This window comes from Solea solea, chromosome 16 (assembly GCF_958295425.1).
Source record: "Solea solea chromosome 16, fSolSol10.1, whole genome shotgun sequence".
Taxonomy (NCBI): Eukaryota; Metazoa; Chordata; class Actinopteri; order Pleuronectiformes; family Soleidae; genus Solea; species Solea solea.
The window spans coordinates 7,204,788-7,227,428 of NC_081149.1; the positions used below are offsets into that span (position 1 = coordinate 7,204,788).

General features: G+C 44.5%; 1 protein-coding gene across 3 annotated transcripts in view; it reads left to right on the plus strand.

Moving 5' to 3' along the window:
• Positions 1-22,641, plus strand: part of kank2 (KN motif and ankyrin repeat domains 2) — a 29,870-nt gene that overhangs the window by 5,132 nt on the left and 2,097 nt on the right. The window contains exons 2-12 of one of the 3 annotated variants that reach the window (XM_058653841.1): positions 8,093-8,177; positions 14,243-14,325; positions 14,618-15,994; positions 17,047-17,241; positions 17,324-17,429; positions 17,700-18,317; positions 19,255-19,342; positions 20,059-20,278; positions 20,908-21,050; positions 21,794-21,994; positions 22,083-22,181. In XM_058653841.1, coding sequence (XP_058509824.1) covers positions 14,289-14,325; positions 14,618-15,994; positions 17,047-17,241; positions 17,324-17,429; positions 17,700-18,317; positions 19,255-19,342; positions 20,059-20,278; positions 20,908-21,050; positions 21,794-21,994; positions 22,083-22,181 — 3,084 coding nt within the window. In that variant the 5' untranslated portion in view covers positions 8,093-8,177; positions 14,243-14,288. The remainder of the gene's footprint in view (positions 1-8,092; positions 8,178-14,242; positions 14,326-14,617; positions 15,995-17,046; positions 17,242-17,323; positions 17,430-17,699; positions 18,318-19,254; positions 19,343-20,058; positions 20,279-20,907; positions 21,051-21,793; positions 21,995-22,082; positions 22,182-22,641) is intronic. The other 2 variants (XM_058653840.1, XM_058653842.1) reach the window with 2 other exon arrangements.

Sequence of the window (22,641 nt, forward strand, 5' to 3'; positions counted from 1 at the left end):
GTTGGAAGCTGCTTCTGCGTACATGGAGTTTTGTGAGTTACTGTTGTGATGACAATTCAATATTTTGTCCTGTTCAGAAAATTTTCTGTGAACCTTAGACTTTGTCGTGTGTGAAAAATCTGGCACCAACACTGAAAAAGTCCCTTAAATCACCTTTCTTCACCATTCTGTTGCTCAGGTTGAACTTCAGCTGGTCGTTTTTAACCGTGTTTACTTCATTTAGTGCATTGAGTTGCTGCGCTGTGATTGGCTGATTAGATATTTGTGTTGAAACGCAGTAAAGCACCTAATCAGCCAATACTCCTGCTTAACTGTGTTGATTAGACATGTCTGTCTAATCAGGCTTCAGACATTAATCACTTAACTGTCTAGATAATCTGACCTGATGCCCTTTAATAGACTAATCACTCAGAGAAGCCACAGCGTGTCCAGTGAAGGACACAAACATGTTTTTTTTTGTTTTTTTTTGTCATCTTCAGGCACACGCTCAGTCTTTAGATCAACAGCTCTTCTAGAATCAGGAAGTAATTGATAAGATCCATGAGAGGGAACCACTTAAGCAAATCACCACCTCAGTGAGTGAGATGACTTCCTGTGTTCTGCTGTGCCATCCGCTTAGTACCACGGACACACGCTGCACCAAGCTTTAACCTTAGCTCCACGGAGCTTCAACCGGATCTGACCATTGTCTGGACTTCTTCTTCCTCCCAGCAGGCTCCTCACAACTGTGCAGAGTTCAGCACCATCTCTGCCCCGGCGTCATCTTAATCCCCCCCACCTCCACTACTGAACAGGAATTTTTTTTTGGTCTCTCTTTCCGGTGCCGCTCCTTTGCCGCTCAGCAGTCCCACCCTTGCACAGTTTCCTGTTAGAGGTCAGCACAATGACCAATCACAGACTGTGCAAGTGTTTACTCTGCTCCTGTTCCAGGGGTAATGTGAGCTCCCATGGCCCCTCCCTTTGGCCATGTACACTCTCTCCCCCCAGCACCAGACTGCTCCAGCCCAGCGCCGTCTGCTCCTCTATACCACCACTCACTCCTTAATGTAAAAAACAGGGATTTTTCCTAAAGGGCAGACAAACTGGGAGGAGACGTCCCATTGGACTGTGATTTCACTGTCCTGGCCCAGTTTGGAGCTCATATTAGTGAAGCTGAAACGCCTCATGTCGCCAAGTGTGTTTTCATTCACAGTTAAAGGTCCAGTGTGTAACCTCATAGAGGTTTTATTTAATGTTTCTGCCAATAAAACCTCTTAGTATGTTTGTATAAGATAAAAATAAAAATAGCTTGGATTTTATTGCCTTAGAATAAGCCTTTATGCACTTTAGTCAAGTATCTTACCTCACCGAGGCGACCATCTTGCACCCGAACTGACAAACCAGCGGAAGCTTATTGTGCGTCCTTTGTGGTATTCAGAGGCCACCGTAGTTCCCTGAGGCACTCTGGGAAATGAAGGAGTGAGTCTGCATTTGTTACGTTGTGAAAGTCTTACCAGATGTCCGATACATTTCTTAGAATCGTTTTACTTACACACTGGACCTTTTAAGTCTTTACCATTGAGCTGGACCACTGTCCTGGTCCCAGTTTGTCTCAGGTGGCGTTTTCCAGTTGACCCATTACGTCACATATCAAAACGTTTTTGGTGGCCAGTCTTTCTCCCATTTATTCAATTCAAAATATTCCATTTTTTATGGCAGTTGGATAGTCGACAAATTCCACAACTGTGTCATGTGCAGTCAAGACCGACAGCGTCTCAGAATTCTTTTCTATGTCCATGTTGTCTTCAAGCGCTGTGTGTACCAGCATATTTTTGTTACATAACCTGAAGCAAGTTTCCATGGTTATCCTCTGCTTCGCGGTCTCTTTTGACAAATAATAGTCAGTGTTCAACCTACTGGACTGGAAAGTTTTGTTGCGTTTGGACTCAAACTGGATGTGGATTTGCAATTGTCCTCATAGGGTCTGCGTGGACTGTCCTGGAAATCCTCTGATAAGGAAATATACATCGCACAGACCTTAGCAAAATGTCTGTAGTCATGCAAAAGTATGACCCGGCCCTTAAGCTGAGACGGAACATAGATTCTACCGGTCAGACTTTCCCTACATTTTTCTTCTTCTGTGTCCCAGCTTCTTCTATTAGTGGGAACAGTTTGGGTCCAGTTGAATTCATACATGCACATTTCAGGTTTTTAGCAGGACTAACTATCTTCCTGTTCACACACTGACTGTATGTCAATGTGACGTCATCTGGCTGGGTCATGGTTACGCATGACAAAGGCCGCGTCTGACGTGCGCGGCGGCTCTGCCACGTTCTGCCTCGCGACAAACCGGCCGTTGTTGCATCTGCATTTAACATTCTGCTGCTCTTGAGGAGAGAAGTTTGTTGTCATAATTTTTTCCTGATTTATTATTCATTTCATGACCAGTTGGCTGAATGAAGCCATCTGTGCTCTGGAGTGAGGAGGAGGAGGAGGACAAAGAAGTCTTTACAGATGACTCCATAACCGTGTCTCTTGTTGTGACGCCGATTAAACACTTAAGACTCTTCTGCACGTCTATATTAAAGCTTCTGCAGCCTCTTATTTAGATTGACGAAACCTCTCAAGGACAAGAATGAGCTTTCTTTAGGGAAACAAAGTGCAGCTTCTCAGTGGGATTCTCTATTGTCGGTCTATTTTTGGGGAGTGGAATGCACAAATGATGGTAATCTTCTAGGCGGAGCCATTTCAGATTATGAGCCGAGTTCCTTTGAAATTGTATTTGTTGTGAGCCGTTCTCTGTGATCTGTGATTCCGGCATTAACATAACAGGCTGCAGCAGCGGGCTTTGCAGTGATTCATACTGGCGGCGTTCAAATCTGAGAACACTCAGAGAAGTTTCCATCTTAAACTCTAAACAGCATTTCTTTTCTCCTCTTCTGGGAGTTTTGCCTTTCTTTCCTCACATTCCCACTCTTTCTTTTTTTTTTTTTTTTTACTCCCACCCTCCCTCACATAACCCTACTGCTCTCCCTGCTTTCTCCCTCCTTTACCCCTGCTCCTTTTTTCACCTATTATTCTTATTTACGTGCTCCTTCTCCTTGATACTCTCTTCTCCTGTGCTGGGAGGAAGTGACTGGGTTGTTTCTGGATCCCAGGGGGATAGAGAGATGGAGCTGCCTTTCCTGTAACCCTTTCTTCATCAAACTGCTGCATAGGGATGAGGCAACAGGATATTCACTGTCAGCTCGAGTTACTGGTCAAAAATCACTGGATTGGATATTGGAAATTTTTGATTAGATACCTGAATATCGCGCATATGCTGAGGGCTGCAAAATGCAGATGTGTTAGTTGTTAACTTAGTTAACGATACCACGTTTTTGTGTCCGATACCGATTTAAGTCCGATACTAAAATGCTTTTGCTGATATTTATTTAAATTTTTACAGTATAGATTTTTTGGATTGTCTGATATCTGATCCAGTGATTTTGACCAGTATTGGACCGATACTGATACTCACAGATACCGATTCCCATCCCTGTCTCCTATGTCGGACTCGATTATAAATGCGGGAGCGATTGAACAGATGTGTAGTGTTAACATAATTAAAGAACAGAGATTTAGCGTCTGAGAGATGCTCCACAACGCCCCGACAAGACGAGTCTTGTTCGAATTTTTTTCTATTTTCCCTGCCTGGTCTGACATCTTCTACGACGTGCTCCTGGACGTTAACTAAAAGGAAAACCAAGTCCTCTGACGCGGCGAACAAGGAAGGAATAGTGACCCCCGATAAATGTTTTGTTGAGCATTTGTGCAAAAGTACCTCACGTCTCCTCATGGCACGACCATGACAAAGTCAGAAAACTAAAATGTTGGCAAGAAAAAAAAGCGGTGAGTAATGATTGACAACTCCTTGTCCTGCCTCCCTGAAGACCTATGAACTTGTGCATTGTTGTGAACGATGATTACTCAGAGTCGTACTCGTGGTGTTGCCAGGTCCCCGAACGAAGAGACAGCAAGAATCCGTGGACATTGTGACCGTCATGAGCGACAAAAATATCATGTAGTCTGATCCCTGACATAAGAAAGAGCGTGGTGCCTGTTGATCACAGCAAGTGATGAGTGTGACTGCCAGGTCTTAAGCTCCCAGTTCTGTGAATTACTCAGATGCCCAGGTACCAACAAGTCAGACACATAAGGACCAGCAAAAACTCAAAGAATACCTGTCACACCATGTAAGCCAAGGCTGAAAACAGAGCTCATATCTTTGATAATAACAACACACAGGGCACAACAGTATCACACACAAAAAAAGTCATATTGAGTCATTGAGTTGAGTTTAACAACATAATTGAGCCAGTGATGTATGAACCACATGCTCAATCAGTCTGAGCCATCATCAAAAAAAAAAATACAGACGATTTAAAAACAGCTCAATCACTCCGCTGTCACATCATCGCTGCCCTTACCTGAATAAATCAGCTTTAAAGTTGCAGCTCTGTTTGTGTGTGTGTGGGAGTCTCCAGGCCTGGGACTGTGGTCGGTGTGTGTGTGTGTGTGTGTGTGTGTGTGTGTGCGGAGGTGATGAGGCTCTGTGTGTTTTCATCTGTGCTGCGTGGGAGTCGAGGGGAGTTCAAGTTGTAATGTTTGGCGTTTGTTCTCACTCAAGTATTCGCCCGTCCCGGCAGCCAAGCACAGGCTTTCTGGCCCCCGAAAAGGTCCACATCACTCCCAGCTCGGTCTTTAATCCCTTTCCTGTGAGAGAGAGAGAGGTTTCTGGCATTGATGTGTGAGATTTAATAATGTGATGAGGATGTGTTCATTCGTACATACGTACGTGCGTGTGTTGTGATCAGTGTATGTTATATAAGCGGTTCCTCTGGAGGCTGAGGGCGCTTTGAGAAATCCACACGTCAGCTCCGCTCCTCGTATTTCCACTTTCTGTCAGTGTGTTGGTCCTTAAACAGCACTTTATCAACTGTTTGTTTGTTTTGAGGCAAATGTCCTTGCCACACACTCGCACACACACACACACACACTGTCGCTCGCTCCGTCTCTCTCTCTCTCTGGGTTGCCCCTCCTTGCTTTATATTAGAACCAGCTGTGGAGCCAGTGGCTGAATGAATGGCTCTTTGTAATTTGGCCGTCGCTCCAGTCTTAAAGGTCTGTTTCTCCCCCCCACCTCACTACCCCCACCCCATGTTATTGGCATGACAACAATATGAAACAACGACCTGAACAACAGCATGTCTTGTTATGATGTTCTGCTAAAGGTTACAGTGTTTTCTGAGTCTGTGAGACCCTCCGACAAAATGTCCTCCTCATGTGCTCTCCCTCTTTTTCTCAGACACACACACACACACACACACACACACACACACACATCAGCCTGACTCTTAAACAGCCGCTGCCGAAGCCTGAGAATCAGCAGACGTAAGTCATGCAGCTTATCTGGAAGACGAGTCTGTGTTTTCCCTCACGTTGGAGTCTTACAGTAATATAATTATTTTACGGCTCCGTTTCAAAACAAAGCTACAAATCACGCTGTAGAATGAAATATTACAAATGTGGAGCAACAAGAGTTTACACAGTTAAGAGAAGAACATTGTGATGGAGACCAAGGCTAAACATTTAAATGCTTTAAATCGAAAAACATGCCCGATTTGACTCTATTTTTTAGAGCTCGTTTAGAGCTCGTGTTGCCGGCGACATTCCCACGCTGCACACAGGAAGTAATTTGTTTCATGTTGAAGACAGATGCAGACAGACAGTAAAGTGCTAGTGAATTGAACATTTTACAGTTTCAGAAGTTAATTCTTCTCCGGGTAAAACCTACACTCTCACCTTGTCCCCACCGGCTTCTGTGCTGCTGTATACACACAAACGCTCCCTCGGTCAGGTCTGATAGTATTGCTTGACAGTAGGGCTGAACAATTAATCGAAATTTTATTAAAATCCCAAAATATTACAATTTTCAAATCGCCAAATGTGTGTCAAATGTCAAATAGCGTTTCTGTTCACAGTAACCTCAAGTTACGTACGGCATCTTTAAAGGAAGGCGGGGAATCTGATCATCTCAGGCAGGTTGATCCGGTGAGAGTGACCAAAAAAAGAAAACGCAATCCCCCTTTGATCCTTTACTTTTAAAGTTATTAAAACTTTCTAAATGGAACTGAGAGACAATAACACACACACACAGTAGGATTGTGTTTCTCACGACAGCGATTACCTCTTCCATTCTTCGATGTCATTCACTGCCCTGTTATTTAAACATCTAGCAACAGGAAAATCATATCAACGATGCTGACTCGTCCCTTGTTTTCCCCCATTACACACTATCTGTGTGTGTGTGTGTTTGATGACTAGAATTGGCTGTTCCCATCATGCTGGAGGGTGTGTGCTGATGTGAGTGTGTTGTTGTTTTTGTGGCGCTGCATTTGTGAGGCAAGAAAACACCAAACATTGCCCAATCAAGTGGCAGGGAGACTCCCAGCCTTGAATTGATTACAGAGCCTTGAACCGGAGAAAGGAATGAGGGTGTATTTTCTCTTTTTTTTGGGATAAACAGCTGGAAGGGAAGGAGATACTCAGTGCATGGATTAGTCTTCATCCAGGCTACAGTGCGAGGAGGTCACTCATCCTCTGGCGTCTCATGATGGTATATTGTTCACATCCGGTTTGTCCGTCAAAAACCACAGGAATGCTTTTCTGGCTTTTGCAACCTGTGTATATGGTCTTTCAGGGGTCCGCTCCTTTGTAACCTGTCATAACTCTGTTTTTGTCTCCGTGTCAAACAGTGATGGACACCTTTTAACTAAACCCCCTCTTCTGAGGCTAATGGCGCTTTTCCACTACACAGTTCCGGCACGGCTCGACTCTTGCTTTTCCATTAGTGATAGTACATGGTGCCTGGTACTTTTTTTTAGTACCTGCTCTGGCGAGTTTCGTCAACGTGACGTCAACAGAGTACCGGTCACTGAGAGAGTGTGGTCACTGGAAGATTCATGAGCACAACTTGAGACACAGGAGTCGAAGCGAACAATGCCGAACTGTAGATCAGTTAAAAAGACTTAAAAATCCTGAAAACATTCCGTTAATCTCCAACATTTAGCAAAGGAAGTTTCTAAAAAATCTCAATATTTAACAGAGGAGTCTGGTATATTTAGCGATAGCACTGCTGAAAGCTGGTGATCGTGAGCTGAATCACGACCCGATCAGCTGTATTTCAGCTCACTGATTGCGGTTTGTGACGCTGATAAAACGGAATTTACGGTAGTTTCATGCAGCCGTGCTATGACGACTCCGCCCACGTTGAGGTACTACGAAGTAATGGAAAATGAACCAAAGCGTGTAGAGTGGTGCCGTGCCGTGCCATGTCGTGTTGGGATTGTAAAGTGGAAAAAGCTCAGCGTAGCAACAACTCTGATGTTTGTGAAAGTAGAGAGAAGTCTGGGACGACGAGTCCCGCGCTGAGTGGACAAGAGTGTGATGAAAGAGGAGAGTAAAGGTCCGTTTGTTCTCCATTTTCGTCCGTCTTACGTCCGTCCATCCGTCCCTCAGTGCATCTTTTGTGTTGGTATTGGCCTTCCTCTTCTTCTGCCAATACTACTATAAGATTGGGCCCTGGATGAACTAATAACATGACTGGATACACACGTTAGTGCTGCAACTGATGATTATTTTCATCATCGATTGGTCTGTCGATCATTTTCTCGATGAATCGAGTACTGTTTTGTCTTTGAATGTCAGAAAATGCTGTAAAAATGTTTTTTTTTTTGTTTTTTTTCAGACCTCAAAATTCATCATCGCACGAACCAAATTTCATCGGTTTTAATGATTTCTCTGTTGTATGGAGCAAAGAAACCTGAAAAAATGAACATTTAAGAATCTGAAAAACCAGAAAAAAACACTTGGATCGAGTCATCGAATTATCAAAATAGCTAACAATTCATTGAGTAATCGATTAACCGAATAATCGCATATACAAGTAGTTTAGGCATTTACTTTTACTTTAATGGTTTTACCCCGGTCTCCTGATGACTTGTCTGTGCTCAGCTGTGGCGTCTAAAGTTCATGCTCCCTCCTCCTCCTCCTCCTCCTCCTCCTCCTGCAGGTGCTGCTGCTGTTGCTGACTGTGACAGAGCGAGTGAGGAAGAGCCTGGGGAGGAGCGATCCCGTTCTTGTGGTGCAAGCAGCTGGTATGAAGTGGAAAATAAATCCCTCTTTTCCTAATTCACAAAACATCCCCGAGCTGGAGCAGAATAGCAATCGCCAGAGTCAAGAGAGTCGGTGAAGCAGTGGAAAAAATTCATAAAGATCTTCTCTGGAGTGGTGGGAAGAATTTCTGACTTAGCATGACTGAGGTTTAATCGTTTGTCATGGCAATAATAATTAGCTGACTCACTGAATGGAAGAGTTGAGTTTGATGAATGCGGGTGAAGTGACCCGCAGAGTGAGGCCTGGCATTTTAGATTGCTCTCCAGGGTGGTCGCAGTCCTTCTGATTCTCCAAAGAATCTGCAGTGTATACAGACTGTAAATCCAACCCCCGACCCCCACCTTTTTTTTTAATCCCTCACATACTCGCCTGCAAAGACCTGGCTGTAAATCAATGATCCTGAATCTTCCTTGTATGTACAACGTGGAGACAATTCAACGTCACCGTCACAACCATGGGTATCCCAACTTCACATAGTTTGATCTCAAACCTTAAAAGCCCATTTGAGGTCAAATTATACAGCCTAGCAGTGCAACAGACCATGTGAATGAATCATGACATTGGTCCAGCAGAGGGCGCTGTGAGTGACCTCAGATCCATTTTGAATGCCCTAGTGGACCATCAGGTCACAACCTAACAGTCCTGACACCACAGCAGCTTGTCCTAATAATTTAAGTTGAACTGCCACAAGGGGGAGCCAGAAACTCCAGGACATCATGATTTATTACACTTATAAGATTTTTTAGAAGTAAGACGTTTTTTTGTAATAATACAATATTTCATCACATTTTTCTGTAACATTAGTTTCATTAATTCACCTGATTCCTCTGTATCTGTAAGCTACGAGAAGAAGCCACTGAATGCCCTTTATGTTTAAGAATAAAAAAAAAAAAAGACAGTTAAATAATCCTGTCATAAAATATTCATATCCTCCCATGCCTGGTACAATGTAGAGCTGACTGATTTGAGTAAAATATGCTATTGCAGTTTTTCTTTTACACTGATATTGCAATTCGATTTAGTGATTTCTGTCCAGCTTCAGTTAATTATCGCTTTGTTACATCATTTTGTCCAGAAAATGTTGAAAAATGTCGATTGTTCTTTCTCAAATCTTGAAAATGATGATGTTCACAAACGTCTTGTTTTGTACCTACAAACCAAAATGATCTTGTTTTAATGATTTCTTTATTATATCGAGCCAAGAAACCAGAAAATATTCACATTTAAGAAGGTGAAAAATCAATTATAAAAACATTCAAACTGATTATCAAAATAGTCAACAATTAATTTAGTAATTGTTGCATTAGAGCTGAAATAATTACTCGATAAATTGATTATTAGCTTTTTTCATGATTAAAACTAGATTTCTGATTGTTTTAGCTTCTTAAATATGACTATTTTCTTTAGTTTCTTTGCTCCAGATAACAAAGAAATCATTGAAACTCAATCATTTTGGTTTGTGGACAAAAACAAGACATTTGAGAACATCATCATTTCCAGGTTCGATAAACACTGATCAACATTTTTTAACGTTTTCTGACATTTTATGGACCAAACCATTCCTCAAATAATCGACAGATTAATCGTTTATGAAAAGAATCGTTAGTTGCATAACTAGTGTGCATAACACGTTTTCTAAATTTGGCATAGAGCGTAGGACATAATATAGAGCAGTTAAATTGCAGCCATTGCCGTTTGCTAATGGCATTGTTTCAAATTTGCGATTTAAATTTAAAAAACACATAATCACCCAGTCCCGGGCACGATGTCGGCCTCATTTTATGTTGTTCAGTTCCTGCATGTGATGCAGTTATATTCTCCTGACAGTTTCCAGGACATACTGCAGACGTGTAATTTGTGCTGGATGACCTGCATCTTACCCCCCTGAGGGTTGTCTTAATCTTAATGGCGGGGAATGGAGGGAGTGAACCAGGCGATGTTAACTTCCCTCAGTGTGGTATGCAGCTGTACGGGGAGGTAAGGGGGTCGAAGGGCATTAGTCCAGGATGAGGCTGGACAGATAGAGAATGAAAGTGCACACACACACTGGTTTCTGTTCAGATGTCGCTTCAAAGGAACTCTGTCTGAGAGCTGAGGGAGAGAAGGAGGGAGGAAAAGTCCACCGCACCGCAATCTTATGTGGAATATGTACACGCTGGATAACACATCCAAAACACCCCGTGAGCCACTGTTGGAGAAGCAGATGTTGCCGCACTCTGCTGTGGGCGTTTGTGAGGGGGGGAGGGGGGCGGTGTGGGAGGAATGGCACCCCGGAGGAGCAGCAGCAGCAGCAGCAGCAGCGAGGAGGAGGAGACATTTGAATCGGAGAATAATGACTTTAGAGTGAAGATGTAATTTGAAAGAAGAGAAAACTCTATTTGGGAATTCAAAAGGTTTTCGCCCGTGCCGTCCGTCATGTCTGAGTTGCCGGGATGTTTGGTCGCTAAACTGCACACTCTAATTATATCTCATCAACTGTCCTCTGTCCTCCGCCGCTGTCCTCCTCCCTCCCGCCTCTCACACACACAAAGGTTCGCGCAGCTGTCCTTTTAAGGACTTTGCGTTGACTTTGAAAAGCGTTATCTCTCATTTTTAACCATAACCAGATAAAGTCTAACCCAAATCTCCTAACCACTTCCTCAGAAATGAGCTTCTGCCTCATTGGGACCAGATTTTTGGTCTTCATGAGGACAACAAGGTCGTGACAGGGTCAGTGTTTATGCCAGAAAAGGTCCTCAGGAGGTAGCAAGCACAAGTACACACACACACAGACACAGACACATTCAGGCTGTCTCGTTGGCCTGTTCCACGTCCTGCTCTCACGTTCTCACACATGTATTCATACTCGCGCAGTGTGGCATGCGGCACATAATCAGTCCAACACTTTCGCTCTATACTGGAAATAAACAGACGCTCACACGGGTTGCTGTCTGTGAAGGCAGCGAGCCAAAACTTTCCCCCCTTTAAAGTTTTCGTGGAACGGAGCCAGATCAGTAAAAGATAAATAAATAAGTCTGTAAGTATGTGCTTTTTACTTTTCCCCCCCTGCAAAATCTCCCTTTTTTATTATCTAACAATTTACATCTTGGACGTTTGATGAATTAACTTTGTCCAGACTGGTAGGCTTTGGTCTGTGTAAGAGAAAAATATCATATTATCTTGGAGACTGGAGTCAAAACTAACTTTGCTGGACGTGCTGTCACAAAAGCAGATTTCTGGTGATGTCGTCTTTTTAACTGACCTCAGTTCAGGCTTCAGTTGATGACTGTCATTAAAGTTGAGCTAGGCAACATATTTTTGCTGCTATTAAGTAATGATTCCATCATTTAAATCAAGTTATCAATAACAGGAGAGTTGAGAGTGAGTATTGGCAGTAGGGGTGGACTTTTCTAGCGGGAATTGTTTCGTCAAACATTGAAAACTCCAGCACGTGAGCACTAATCAACCCTAAATGTTAAATGTCATCACTTGTGCAGGATCTACACCAGTGTCCACTCATACTTGCCATGCCATGCTTTTGTATAAACAGCCTAAATTAGTGATTGAGACCATTTAGTGAGAAGTAGGCTCAATTTTCTATTAAAAAAACGTACATGTAAACATAGTTTGTCACCAGGAGAGTCACCTCCTGGTGGTCATTTAGTATATTGTTGTCATTTGGCTAACTGGAAGACGAGGGGCGGGCTTGTCTGCCGTGCAGCCTTACTTGCCAGTGGAGCAGTGCGTCCGGCCCCTGTCTCGCTCACAGTGCTGTGAGACCGATATCTTTTGCATTACTTATCCAAACCACGTCAAACTTAGCAAGACACCTGTCAAGTTTGAAATCAATCAGACCATTGGTTCGAGAGATACGCAAGTCACAGACAGACCTTATAAAAAATCTTGTGTAATAAATCATGATGTCTTGGAGATTCCAGTTCCTGGAATTTATAGATAGATATAATAATCGTGATGTATGATTGTCTTGCGATATGACGATTATCACAAGAATCGCTGTATTGTCGTGGTGGTATTATTGGTATCTTGTGTCGTATACCCTGTGATTCCCACCCTTACAGAAGACTGTGTCTATCTTTGTAAATGGTTTATGGCCTCAAACAACAACCGAAATTCTTCTTGTCCATTTTTGGAGTCGTTTTTTGGGGGTTAGGAAAGACTTATCTTGAAACAATGCTGTGTTTACAGAAACATAGTACGAGTACGGAAAAGGAAAAGATTGTATCTTGTATAGTTCTGTTTCCGTGAGAATAAGGTCCTCAAGAGTCATCTCTTTTTCTGGCAATCCAAAGCCTTCTGCACCTTTAAGTTACTTCACTTTTTACAGTGGGCTTTTTTTTTACAGTCAGTGACCCATGAAAATTTGAGGTTGTTAAAAAGGATTAGGTGTTCGCAGTCTTCCCATGTCTTGACAGTGTGTGTGTGTATGTGTGTGCGCCAATCGTGGTATGAGTGGGTGATGAGGGGAGACAGATAAGGCCAAATCACACCGAGACATTAGAGGGACTGCAGGACTTCAGAAATACCAAGTCAATTTAGTCAGTGTTTCCGTGTGTCCTAGTTTTCACAAGCGAACAAGCGCTGACCAGGGTCACAAGACCGAGAGATACACAGAGAGAGAGAGAGAGACGAGACTTGGTTGGAAACAGAGAATGTCCTAAAAAGAATTAAAGTGTAGGTTTGCCGTCCAGACTTCTGATCTTAGCCCTTTCAAAGTCTAAACAGTGTGACGACGTTTCAGTCGACTGAATCTGTGGACGGCTTAAACATTACTGTACATCCTCAGTTCCCACACAGTGATGACCTAGAAAGTTAATCTTTTCCCGTGCAACTCTCGGGTCTCTGCAAACTTTCTGTGTGTGTGTGTGTGTGTGAGAAAAAGAGAAAGAGGAAAAAAGCAGCACCAGCCTTTTGTTTATAAAGCGTCGCATGCATTACCTCTGCTATGAAAAATGCATTGGAGTGAGTATATTCTTGGCAGTTCACTGTGCTTTCTTTGTTAAAGTAATGAGCAAGTGAGCGTGGAAGGAAAGCAAGAGGGAGAGAGAGTGAGAGCGAGAGCGAGTGACCAGCTGAAACCTCCTGATCGTCAGCTGATGTTGAGTCGAGCACCAGAAAAGCATAAAGAGAGGAAAAAATAGAGATGGGGGGGGGGGGGGGGGAGAGAGAGAGGGAGTGTGTGTGTGTCAACCCTGATTTGAGAGGCGAAGTTCGCGTGCACGGATGATTCCTAATAAGGTTGTAACTGGCAGTCTCAAACCTCTGTCCTGGATTCAGCTGCCAGGAAAGTTCTTCTCTGAACGTTTAGAGCAGAAACAAACACACACACAATCTACTGTGACCAAAAAATGGACGGGTAAAATTAGAGGCGGGGGGGTGGGGGGAGAAAGAAAGGAAGGAAGGAAGGAGGGAGAAGACGTGGACGAAATACTATTTTCTAAACCCGTGATATGAAGTAGAAGAGTTATAAGTTATGGCTCAAATTCGAGCCACATGTTGTGAGGCGCTCACATCTGTCCATACAGGGGCGCTGCAACAGGCAAAGTGGGTCGGTGGTGGGTGTGTGTGTGTGTGTGCGGGGGGGGTTACGTTTTTCCTGAAATTCTACAATCTGTCATGTAGGCGAGACAACAATGAGGTCATGGTTGGAAATCCCCTCGAGAGGCCGCATGCCACTGACTCTCTGCTAAAAGATTTGTATTTTTAGAGCGACAACATGTAACCTTGAGGTTAAATTGTGTTTCATGGAGTTAAAAAAAGACAGTGATGGGGGAATTACTTGCTTTTGGTCTGGTGTTGGAGGCCCCACCCCCCCACCCCCCCCCCCGGTCACTTATAATGCAGGGCCCCTGAAATTCCTAGAACTGCCTCTCTATATTTAAGGCAGAAATTGAAAGCATCAGCCTCAAATATGTTTTTATCGTTGTGTAATCACTTTGGTTTGGTTTTCAGAGTCTTAGAATAATTTCGCCATTTTCCACAGCAACGGTCTGGACCTGGACGTCAGTATGCTTGATCATAATCAATCAATGTGTTTGTGTCTCCATAGGTGAGAGCTGGTGGATGAGCGTTTGAAAACCAGCCACAGGCTCATAATGGCTCAGGTGCTGCACATGGACCCCGGCTTCCCAGGTCTTTATTTTTTTCCTTCTAAAGTTCAACATCATTTGGAAAACAAGCATTGTTTTTGTTGCCGTTTAACTAAGAAATGCAACTTTAAATATAATATGATGGTTGTGTTGTCTCAACGCCGAAGAGGTCAAGTTTTAATTTAAAGTGCTTTGTTCCACTTTAAGCCTAATTTGGAGGTCGTTTAGTGCATGGATACACGGAAGCCCAGAGTTTAAAGCTCCTTTTCTGAAGTCTGAGCCCAAGATTAGACGCAGATTTCCCTTTGTTTAAAGTTGATTTCCTTCCCCCTCAGGGAAACTCAACCCACCTGCTCCCTCTTCTCTGCACGGCAAAGAACAGGAGGCACCTTACTCAGTGGAGACCCCCTATGGTTACCGTCTGGACCTGGACTTCCTCAAATTTGTAAATGACATAGAGAAGGGAAACACAATCAAGAAGGTCCCTATACAGCGCCGGCCGCGCTATGGCTCTCTGCCCCGTGGCTACGGCTACACCGGCTCCTGGTGGACGTCCACGGAGTCTTTGTGCTCCAACACCAGCATGGACAGCAGGCACTCCTCATTCTCCTACTGTGCTCCAGGCTTCCACACGTCGCAGAGGCCCAACTTCAGCACGGCCCGCGTGGAGAAGACCCTGCTGGACGCACGCAGGAAGCTGGAAGAGGAGAAAGAAGGACGTAGATTCTCCAACCTGGGCAGCATGCACAGCAGTGTCGCGGGCTCCAACACCTCCATCAGCAGCGCACACAGCTTCAACCGGGCGCAAGGTGGGGGAGGATCTTTCACTCCATTGAGTTCTGGCCTGTCCACCCCAGTGACGCCAACACCAGCACACCTACAGCATGTCAGGGAGCAGATGGCAGCAGCGCTCAGGAAGATCCGGGAGCTGGAGGAGCAGGTGAAGACCATCCCAGTGCTCCAGGTGAAAATCTCTGTGCTGCAGGAGGAGAAGCGGCAGCTCAGCGTCCAGCTGAAGAGCCAGAAGTTCCTGGGCCACACTCTGGGTTTCAGTCGAGGTCGTCCCCGAGGAGAGCTCTACATCGACATCCCCGAAGAAGAACTGAGCACTGGAGCGAAGAGTAGCAACAAATCAGCGGAGCCACTGTCTCCCACCACACCCGAGGCCTCCAAACAAGACTCCGGGTGCGAGATCGAGGACACGGTGATTGTCGGTGGAGCCCGGCCGGATGCAAAGCGGGAAGTGCGCACCATCGGAGTGGGACCAGAGGACTCGAGGGGCAGCCGTCAGGTGGGAGTCGGGGTTCGGGAGCAGGACCTGGGGCTGCTGCCGGAGACAGAGGTTCTCAGGAACCAAGTGGGTCAGCTAGAGGGAAAGCTACAGAGGACAATGCAGGAGCTGCAGGCTGCTCAACAGCAGGTCACGTCAGTCCAGAAATCTCCTCAGGCGGAACACCCCGTCATGGCGACCAGCATGGGCTGGCAGGAGGCACAGGGCTGCAGCCTGCACACTCTGGTCACCTTCACACAGCAGCCGCAGCAGAGGGAGCAGAGGACTGTGGGGATCCAGGTGTACACGTCAGAGCAGCCCACTGTGGTGGAGGTGGGAACGCTGCTCCGAGCAGAGACGTGCAGCTCCCCCTCGCTTCATCTAGCAGGCGGACGGTCAGAGAGCGGCCACAGAGAAGACGCTGCAGGTGTGGATTCAGCCGGTAGAGTATCAGAGTCTCCCGTTTATTACTTTTACCCAAACATTTAAATATCTCGTGTCTGCTGACTGTGACAGTGAGTTTTGATCTCCTGATGTTTTCTCAGGTCTCATGATTGAATAAAATTACGATTATTATGTCAGTGATTCAATTTGATACAATATTATCTATAGTAATGCACACGGTCACTTTTTCATCAAACATTTGGACGATAAGAAGAGGTACAAATTTGTCAATTAAATTGATAAAAAAGTTGGCTAATGAAAGATTGAGTTTTGCTCCTTAGTGAAAGTCCTTGCCCGTCCTTCAGTCAGATAAATATGGAAATGGAAATATTTGGGCCCAAAAACAACAAAACTCTGGAAAAGCAGCTGGAAAATCATTAAGCGCCGTTAACGTGGCTTAAATATGTGCAGTCACTGACTAATCCTCGACGTCCATGTCACCATGCATCCCAGAAATGATTATTCTCAGCGCACTCACAAAGACTAATATGCTTTGGAACAACACAGTAGCAACAAAATAAGGCCAAAAAGGCTCAGATTAAAGTGAAATTAAAGCTGAAATAGACAATGTTTTGTCTTAAACTTGTGATTATGATGTTGGAACTGATTGCAAAGTGTAATAGTGATGGAAAAACAACACAAACTGTGCTCATGTTGGTCTCATATACAGTAAATTTAGCTTCCACTGTGTTTTTCTGAGATGCGTTTTTCACAGAATTGATTTACGACACAAAGGACCTCGTGTTATTCTGTATAACACTGCAGGGAATAGCATTCACCTGATATTTACACACAGGAGTGTTTAATAAAACACAAACACGGCATCTGTTTTTGAGAAGAAGTGTCTGGGTCTACTCTGTACAGACGTTATTCTACTGCTGCGTCTTTACAAACAGAAATAGAGGATATTGTAAACAGTCTATCAAGCATGAATCAGCAGGGTATTTATGGGTAAAATTAATAAACTGATCCGGAAAACTCGTATTTATGTGTCACTGTATACTGTATAATAGATCAGAAGACTGAGGTGTCCTGTCTCCTGTCTCACAGATGTTCCCGTCGAGTTGCCCATCGCCGTCACGTCCAAGCAGGTGCGCGACGTCCTGAGGAGCGAGCTGTCCACGTCGGTGCCTGTAGCCAGTCCTGCCGTCGTCGTCGGCACGACGATTAATCAGATTAGTTTGACGCAAACAAGAGGCGGAGAGACGCACCTGCACACGAGCGCGACAGAAGCCGCGAAAACTGGTAACCGTTTAAGACTCCACTTGTTTTTGATCCCGTCACGTGTCTTCTGGCAGTTTGAGTGATTCCCCTGTGTCTTCTGCAGTCTCGTCTCCTCAGTCCCTGAGGTCCATTATGAAGCGGAAAGCAGAAGGTGAACCGGGTTCTCCCTCCACTAAGAAAAACCTACAGTTTATTGGGGTCAACGGAGGGTAAGTGTCCGTAAACGCTGAGCCTCAGTCAGTCATTTCCATCCACTTTCACTGGTTACTCACTGAAGTGTAATTGCTTATGAGGGTATAAAAAGTTCTAATTTTGGCACCAAGCACGTAGTGACAGTGCTTGTTTGACAGCAAATGTACAGATCAGCGGATCATGGGCAGCAGTTTCTGGCATTTGTTTTAGTCTAAACGACAAATATTTGTCTTGTCTTTTCTTCAAGTTAATGCAGCCCTTAACTTCATCATCTTCTCTTCTCGCAGTTATGAATCCACATCGTCAGACGACAGCAGCAGCGACAGTTCAGACGAGGGGAGCGACTCCAGTGAATATCATGAAGCCAGAGAAAAACTGCCAGAGTCCGCAGTCCTGCACCAGCAAACAGCCAGCACCGAGGTTCCTCAGCCGCGGGAAACAAGCAACGCCGTACCTCAGCAGGCAGTCGAACCAGCAACCGTCACTCCAGAAGCACAGCAGAGTCCCAGCCAGTCTGCAACTCACGCCTCATCACTGCCAGACAAAGTCCCTCAGTCACCAGCAACGGACACTGTTGTGCAGCAGGAATGTGCCTCACAGCCGCTGCCGCCGCCGGCCGCTGGCCACGCCCCGACTCCTCCGTGTCCAGCGATGTCTGCTGCCTCTGCAGAATCCTCCAGCCAGTCGTCAGAGACGCTCACAGCCACCTCCACGTCGCCGAGCTCTGAGTCCACTCCCGAGCAGCACAGCTCTGAAAACTCCACGGTCAATTCCTCTCCTTCATCGATGTCTGTCACGACGACCTGCGAGGTCACCGAGCGGCAGTGCGGCGTCCAATCGGAGACGAAGCCAGCGGGTGACAGCGGCACGGATGACGGCACAGCAGTGCCAGCCAAACAAGTCAGGTGAGCAGAGCGGTTCAAACTGGACAGGTGACTTATTAAGGGCACCTGTGTGTGCAGTGCCGACTTTGACATCGTTTGGATAGGAACTACTAAAGATCACTCTGATTTTCTGCTTTAACAAGATGTTTTTTCATGCAAAAATAAACAAACTGCCTTTGTTTTTCTGAATCAGCAACGTAACGTGGACTGGTTTGCTTTAAACTGAGCTCTCAAGAAGGAAAAAGAATCTTTCGAGTGTTTCATTTCAGTGTTTTTAGTAGAAAATTATTTTGTTCGATCAGAAAAGCTGAGCCATGTGGGATTTTCAGATTTTCAATGTTTTAATCCTGAGAATCCGCAGACTCAACACGCAGGACCCCACACTTTGAATGCGTTTAATCCAGAGATTCCAGGGGGATTTGGGATCTCACAGAAACTTGCGTGATTTAACGTGACTTTAATATATATAAACAGACATGGAGGTGGACTGTGGGCATCGTCAGTTAATAGCTGGTGTCTATGTGTGATGTTTTGAAAGTGCCTCTGTTAATCCCTCACACTACAAGATCATTTGAACAGATAATCTGTTCAAGATTAAATGAAATTCAAGGGAGGAATCGGACTATGACGTGTATATACAGCAGTACATGCATCAGAATAAACCATTTTGACTGTTTCAGAGTTGTACGGAAACAGTAGTAGAAGAAGCTTCACGTGCGTCTGTATTGAAAACAGATGCTGTTGTCGCACTTAGACCTCCTTTCTCATGTTTCTGACTTTTAATTTGTTACAAAAAAAAATACATCAGGAAATACATCAGACAGACGAGTGATAATAACCCAAAGCAAGAAGCTATGATCCAAACAACTGTTTAACTGTCATTCCAAGTGTTTTTATACCAATTAGGCTTTAATTCTCATTATTTGTGTTCATGTTTTTGTCCTCGTCTCTCTGTCAGACTGAAGCTGAGCGAAGCCCTGATGTCGGCCCTTGTTGCCCTGCAGAAAGCTCTGGGAGAATCCAACGCCTTCAGCCAACAAGGAGCAGTACGTGTTTATTTTTTTTGTTTTTTAAGCTACGCAGCCACTGCCCGTCAATTCTGCCTTTCAGTAAAACCCAGGAGTTCATAATGAAACAAGAATAAGAAGCAGGAGTGTGACTAAAAAAGCACACACACAGAAAAAAACGAAAAGTGTTTTACTATGTGACTTTTAAACTAGACGTTAAACTAGAATTTTCACTCAGAGTTGTGTTGTAGCACTGAGCAAATTTAGAAAATGACCGTTATTCTGACAAATATTTAGATTGTGATTTGATTTGTGATATCATTTTCTAGGTCAAGCCTCAGTCCAGTTTCTGGATACAAGATGGAGCATTATCACATGACATACCATCAATATATTACATTATACAGTCATGCAAAAAGTGAAACCGATTTTAGCATATTTTTGGCTGATAGATGGATCGATAGTCATAAAATGTTGGGAAATGATGATGTTCTCAAATGTCTGACAAAATGAATCGGTTTTAACGATTTCTTTGTTATATGAAGCAAAGAAACTTGTTTATTAATTGAAAAAAACAGTCATTTAGTTGACAATCAATGTAGTAGTCAATTTAATAATCGATTAATTGAATAATTGTTGCAGCCCAGATAGATAGATAGATAGATGTAGTCACACCTCTGTCTCACAGTCGGCATACACTGCTGTATGTTAGTGTGTCTCTGAGCTCTGTCCTCATCATTGTCTCTGGCCTGTAGAGGGCGGCCTACACCACCGTGCTGCAGGAGTGGCTGCGCGTGTCCTGCCACAAGTGCGCCGACACGGCCGTCGTCCGCGCCCACATGGACGCCTTCGCCTCCGTCTCTCCGCAGCTGCTGGAGTTTGTGATCAACATGGCGGACGGCAACGGGAACACGGCGCTACACTACACCGTCTCCCACTCCAACTTCCCCGTGGTGAAACTGCTGCTGGACACGGGTGAGTTAAAGCCTCAGTGTTGTTTGTAAATGTGTGTTTGGTCTTTGTGAGCAGAAATGATGAATGAACATTATTTGTGTGTTGTATCCTTTGTCTGAAAAACTGTCAGACCTGACAGAGGGAGCGTTTGTCTGTATACAGTGGCAGCACACAGGGGTGGGCGGGGACAAGAAGTGTTTATCCTCTCAAGCTGCTGAACACCTGGGTTTTGTGGTCACTTCTTTGTGTTTCCACATGTGCGCCACATATCAAAGAAATCATTATAAACTGAATCATTTTGGTTTGAGGACAAAGACGAGACATTCGAGAACATCATCATTTCCAAGTTTGACAAACACTGATCAACATTTTCTGACTTTGTATGAACCAGACGATTACTCAATTAATCGATTAGGAAAATAATTGTTAGTTGCAACTCTAAACCACCGCAGCATCACAAGGCTCTTAAGTTTATTCTTCACATGACCAAGTGGAAAGAAATGGGTGAAACAGCCATTTAACTCTAAAAATCTCTGTTACGTTTCTATAATCCTGTCCCCATTGTGTCTCCGCTCGTGCCTGTTACTGATTATGCTGCAGTTGTTGTTCTGGGAGCTGTCACACTGACGTCGCTCCGTGTTTCCTGTCAGGTCTGTGTAACGCTGACAAACAGAACAAAGCAGGCTACACGGCGATCATGCTGACGGCGCTGGCTGCCTTCCACTCTGACGGTGACCTTCAGACCGTCCTGCAGCTGCTGCGCACGGGGGACGTCAACGCCAAGGCCAGCCAGGTGCGCCCTCTGCTGTTGCTTGGGTTCTATCACAGCTGCTCCAATTCAATTCAATTCAATTTAAAGAATGACCCTCTTTTTTTCAAAGTTTAGTGTTCACAGGTGCTCAATAGATCAGATTATGTGACCTGATTCATTTGTGCCGCTGCAAGTATAAATCACACTAGTATATGATGAGAAACTGTCTTAATACGACTGCTTTACTTTACTTTAACTGACAAAAATAAGTTCTCAATTAACTCTTAGAACGCAGAGCATTTAGGCTGCTTCTTTTTCCATTACTTTGTTAAAACATATATACAGAGGCTATGAGAATGTGCAATATACAGACTATAGAGACATTTTTAATTTTCACCAATTATAAGAAAAACGCACCTTGAATTTGTGAAATTTGGAAACATGTCACAGTTCAAAGTTTGCTTGGCTGAACAAAAATAAAAGAGAAACAGTCTATTTTGTGACTTCTGCACAATTATCGCTACTCTTTTCTTTTTTTTTTTTGGTAAAAGCCTGAAGATGTTATCTAACATACACCCCCAGGATGTCCATATAAGGAGTTGTGTATTATTGCCATGGCAATTTACTTAGGGTTAATCAAGAAAATAATCGTTAGTTGCAGCTAACTGCTGCTCCTGTTACATCTTTACATTTTTATGAGCAAATCAACAATCTGCATATAATCAGGCTGATAAAAAACACTGACTCATTTAAATGAATGTTGTGATTAATGTGTTGATCTGCAGGCCGGTCAGACTGCACTGATGCTGGCTGTCAGCCACGGTCGCGGTGACATGGTGCGGGCGCTGCTGTCCTGCGGGGCTCAGGTCAACGTGCGCGACGACGACGGCTCCACGGCGCTCATGTGCGCCTGTGAACACGGTCACGTGGACATTGTGCGTCAGCTACTGTCAGTGCCGGGCTGTGACGCCACTCTCACTGATAATGTAGGACGTTTTAAAAATGAAATTCCATGTTTTCCTCTTGTTAGTTTGTCGTCGTCTCACGGTCATGCCTCCGTTGTTTTCCCCACAGGACGGCAGCACGGCGCTGTCCATCGCCCTGGAGGCCAGCCAGAACGACATCGCTGTGCTTCTGTACGCTCACCTAAACTTTGCAAAGCCTCCTTCACCTGTGAGTTCTCTGACACACGCTTATTCTTTACAGAAGTTAAATAGATCCATGACTCAGCAACACAGGTCTATGACACAGCAACACAGATTGCCAGAGATCCATCACTCAGGAACAGAGTTCAACACAGATCCATGACAGCAACAGAGATCAAGAGATCCCCGACACAGCAACTTAGGTCAAAACAAATCCATGACACAGCAACACAGATGAACAGAGATCCATGACTCAGCAACACAGATCCATGACACAGCAACAGAGATCAACAGAGATCCATGACTCAGCAACACAGATCCATGACTCGGCAACAGAGATCGCCAGAGATCCATGACACAGCAACACAGATCCATGACACAGCAACACAGATCAAGAGATCCATGACACAGCAACTTAGATCAACACAGATCCATGACACAGCAACACAGATGATCAGAGATCCATGACTCAGCAACACAGATCCATG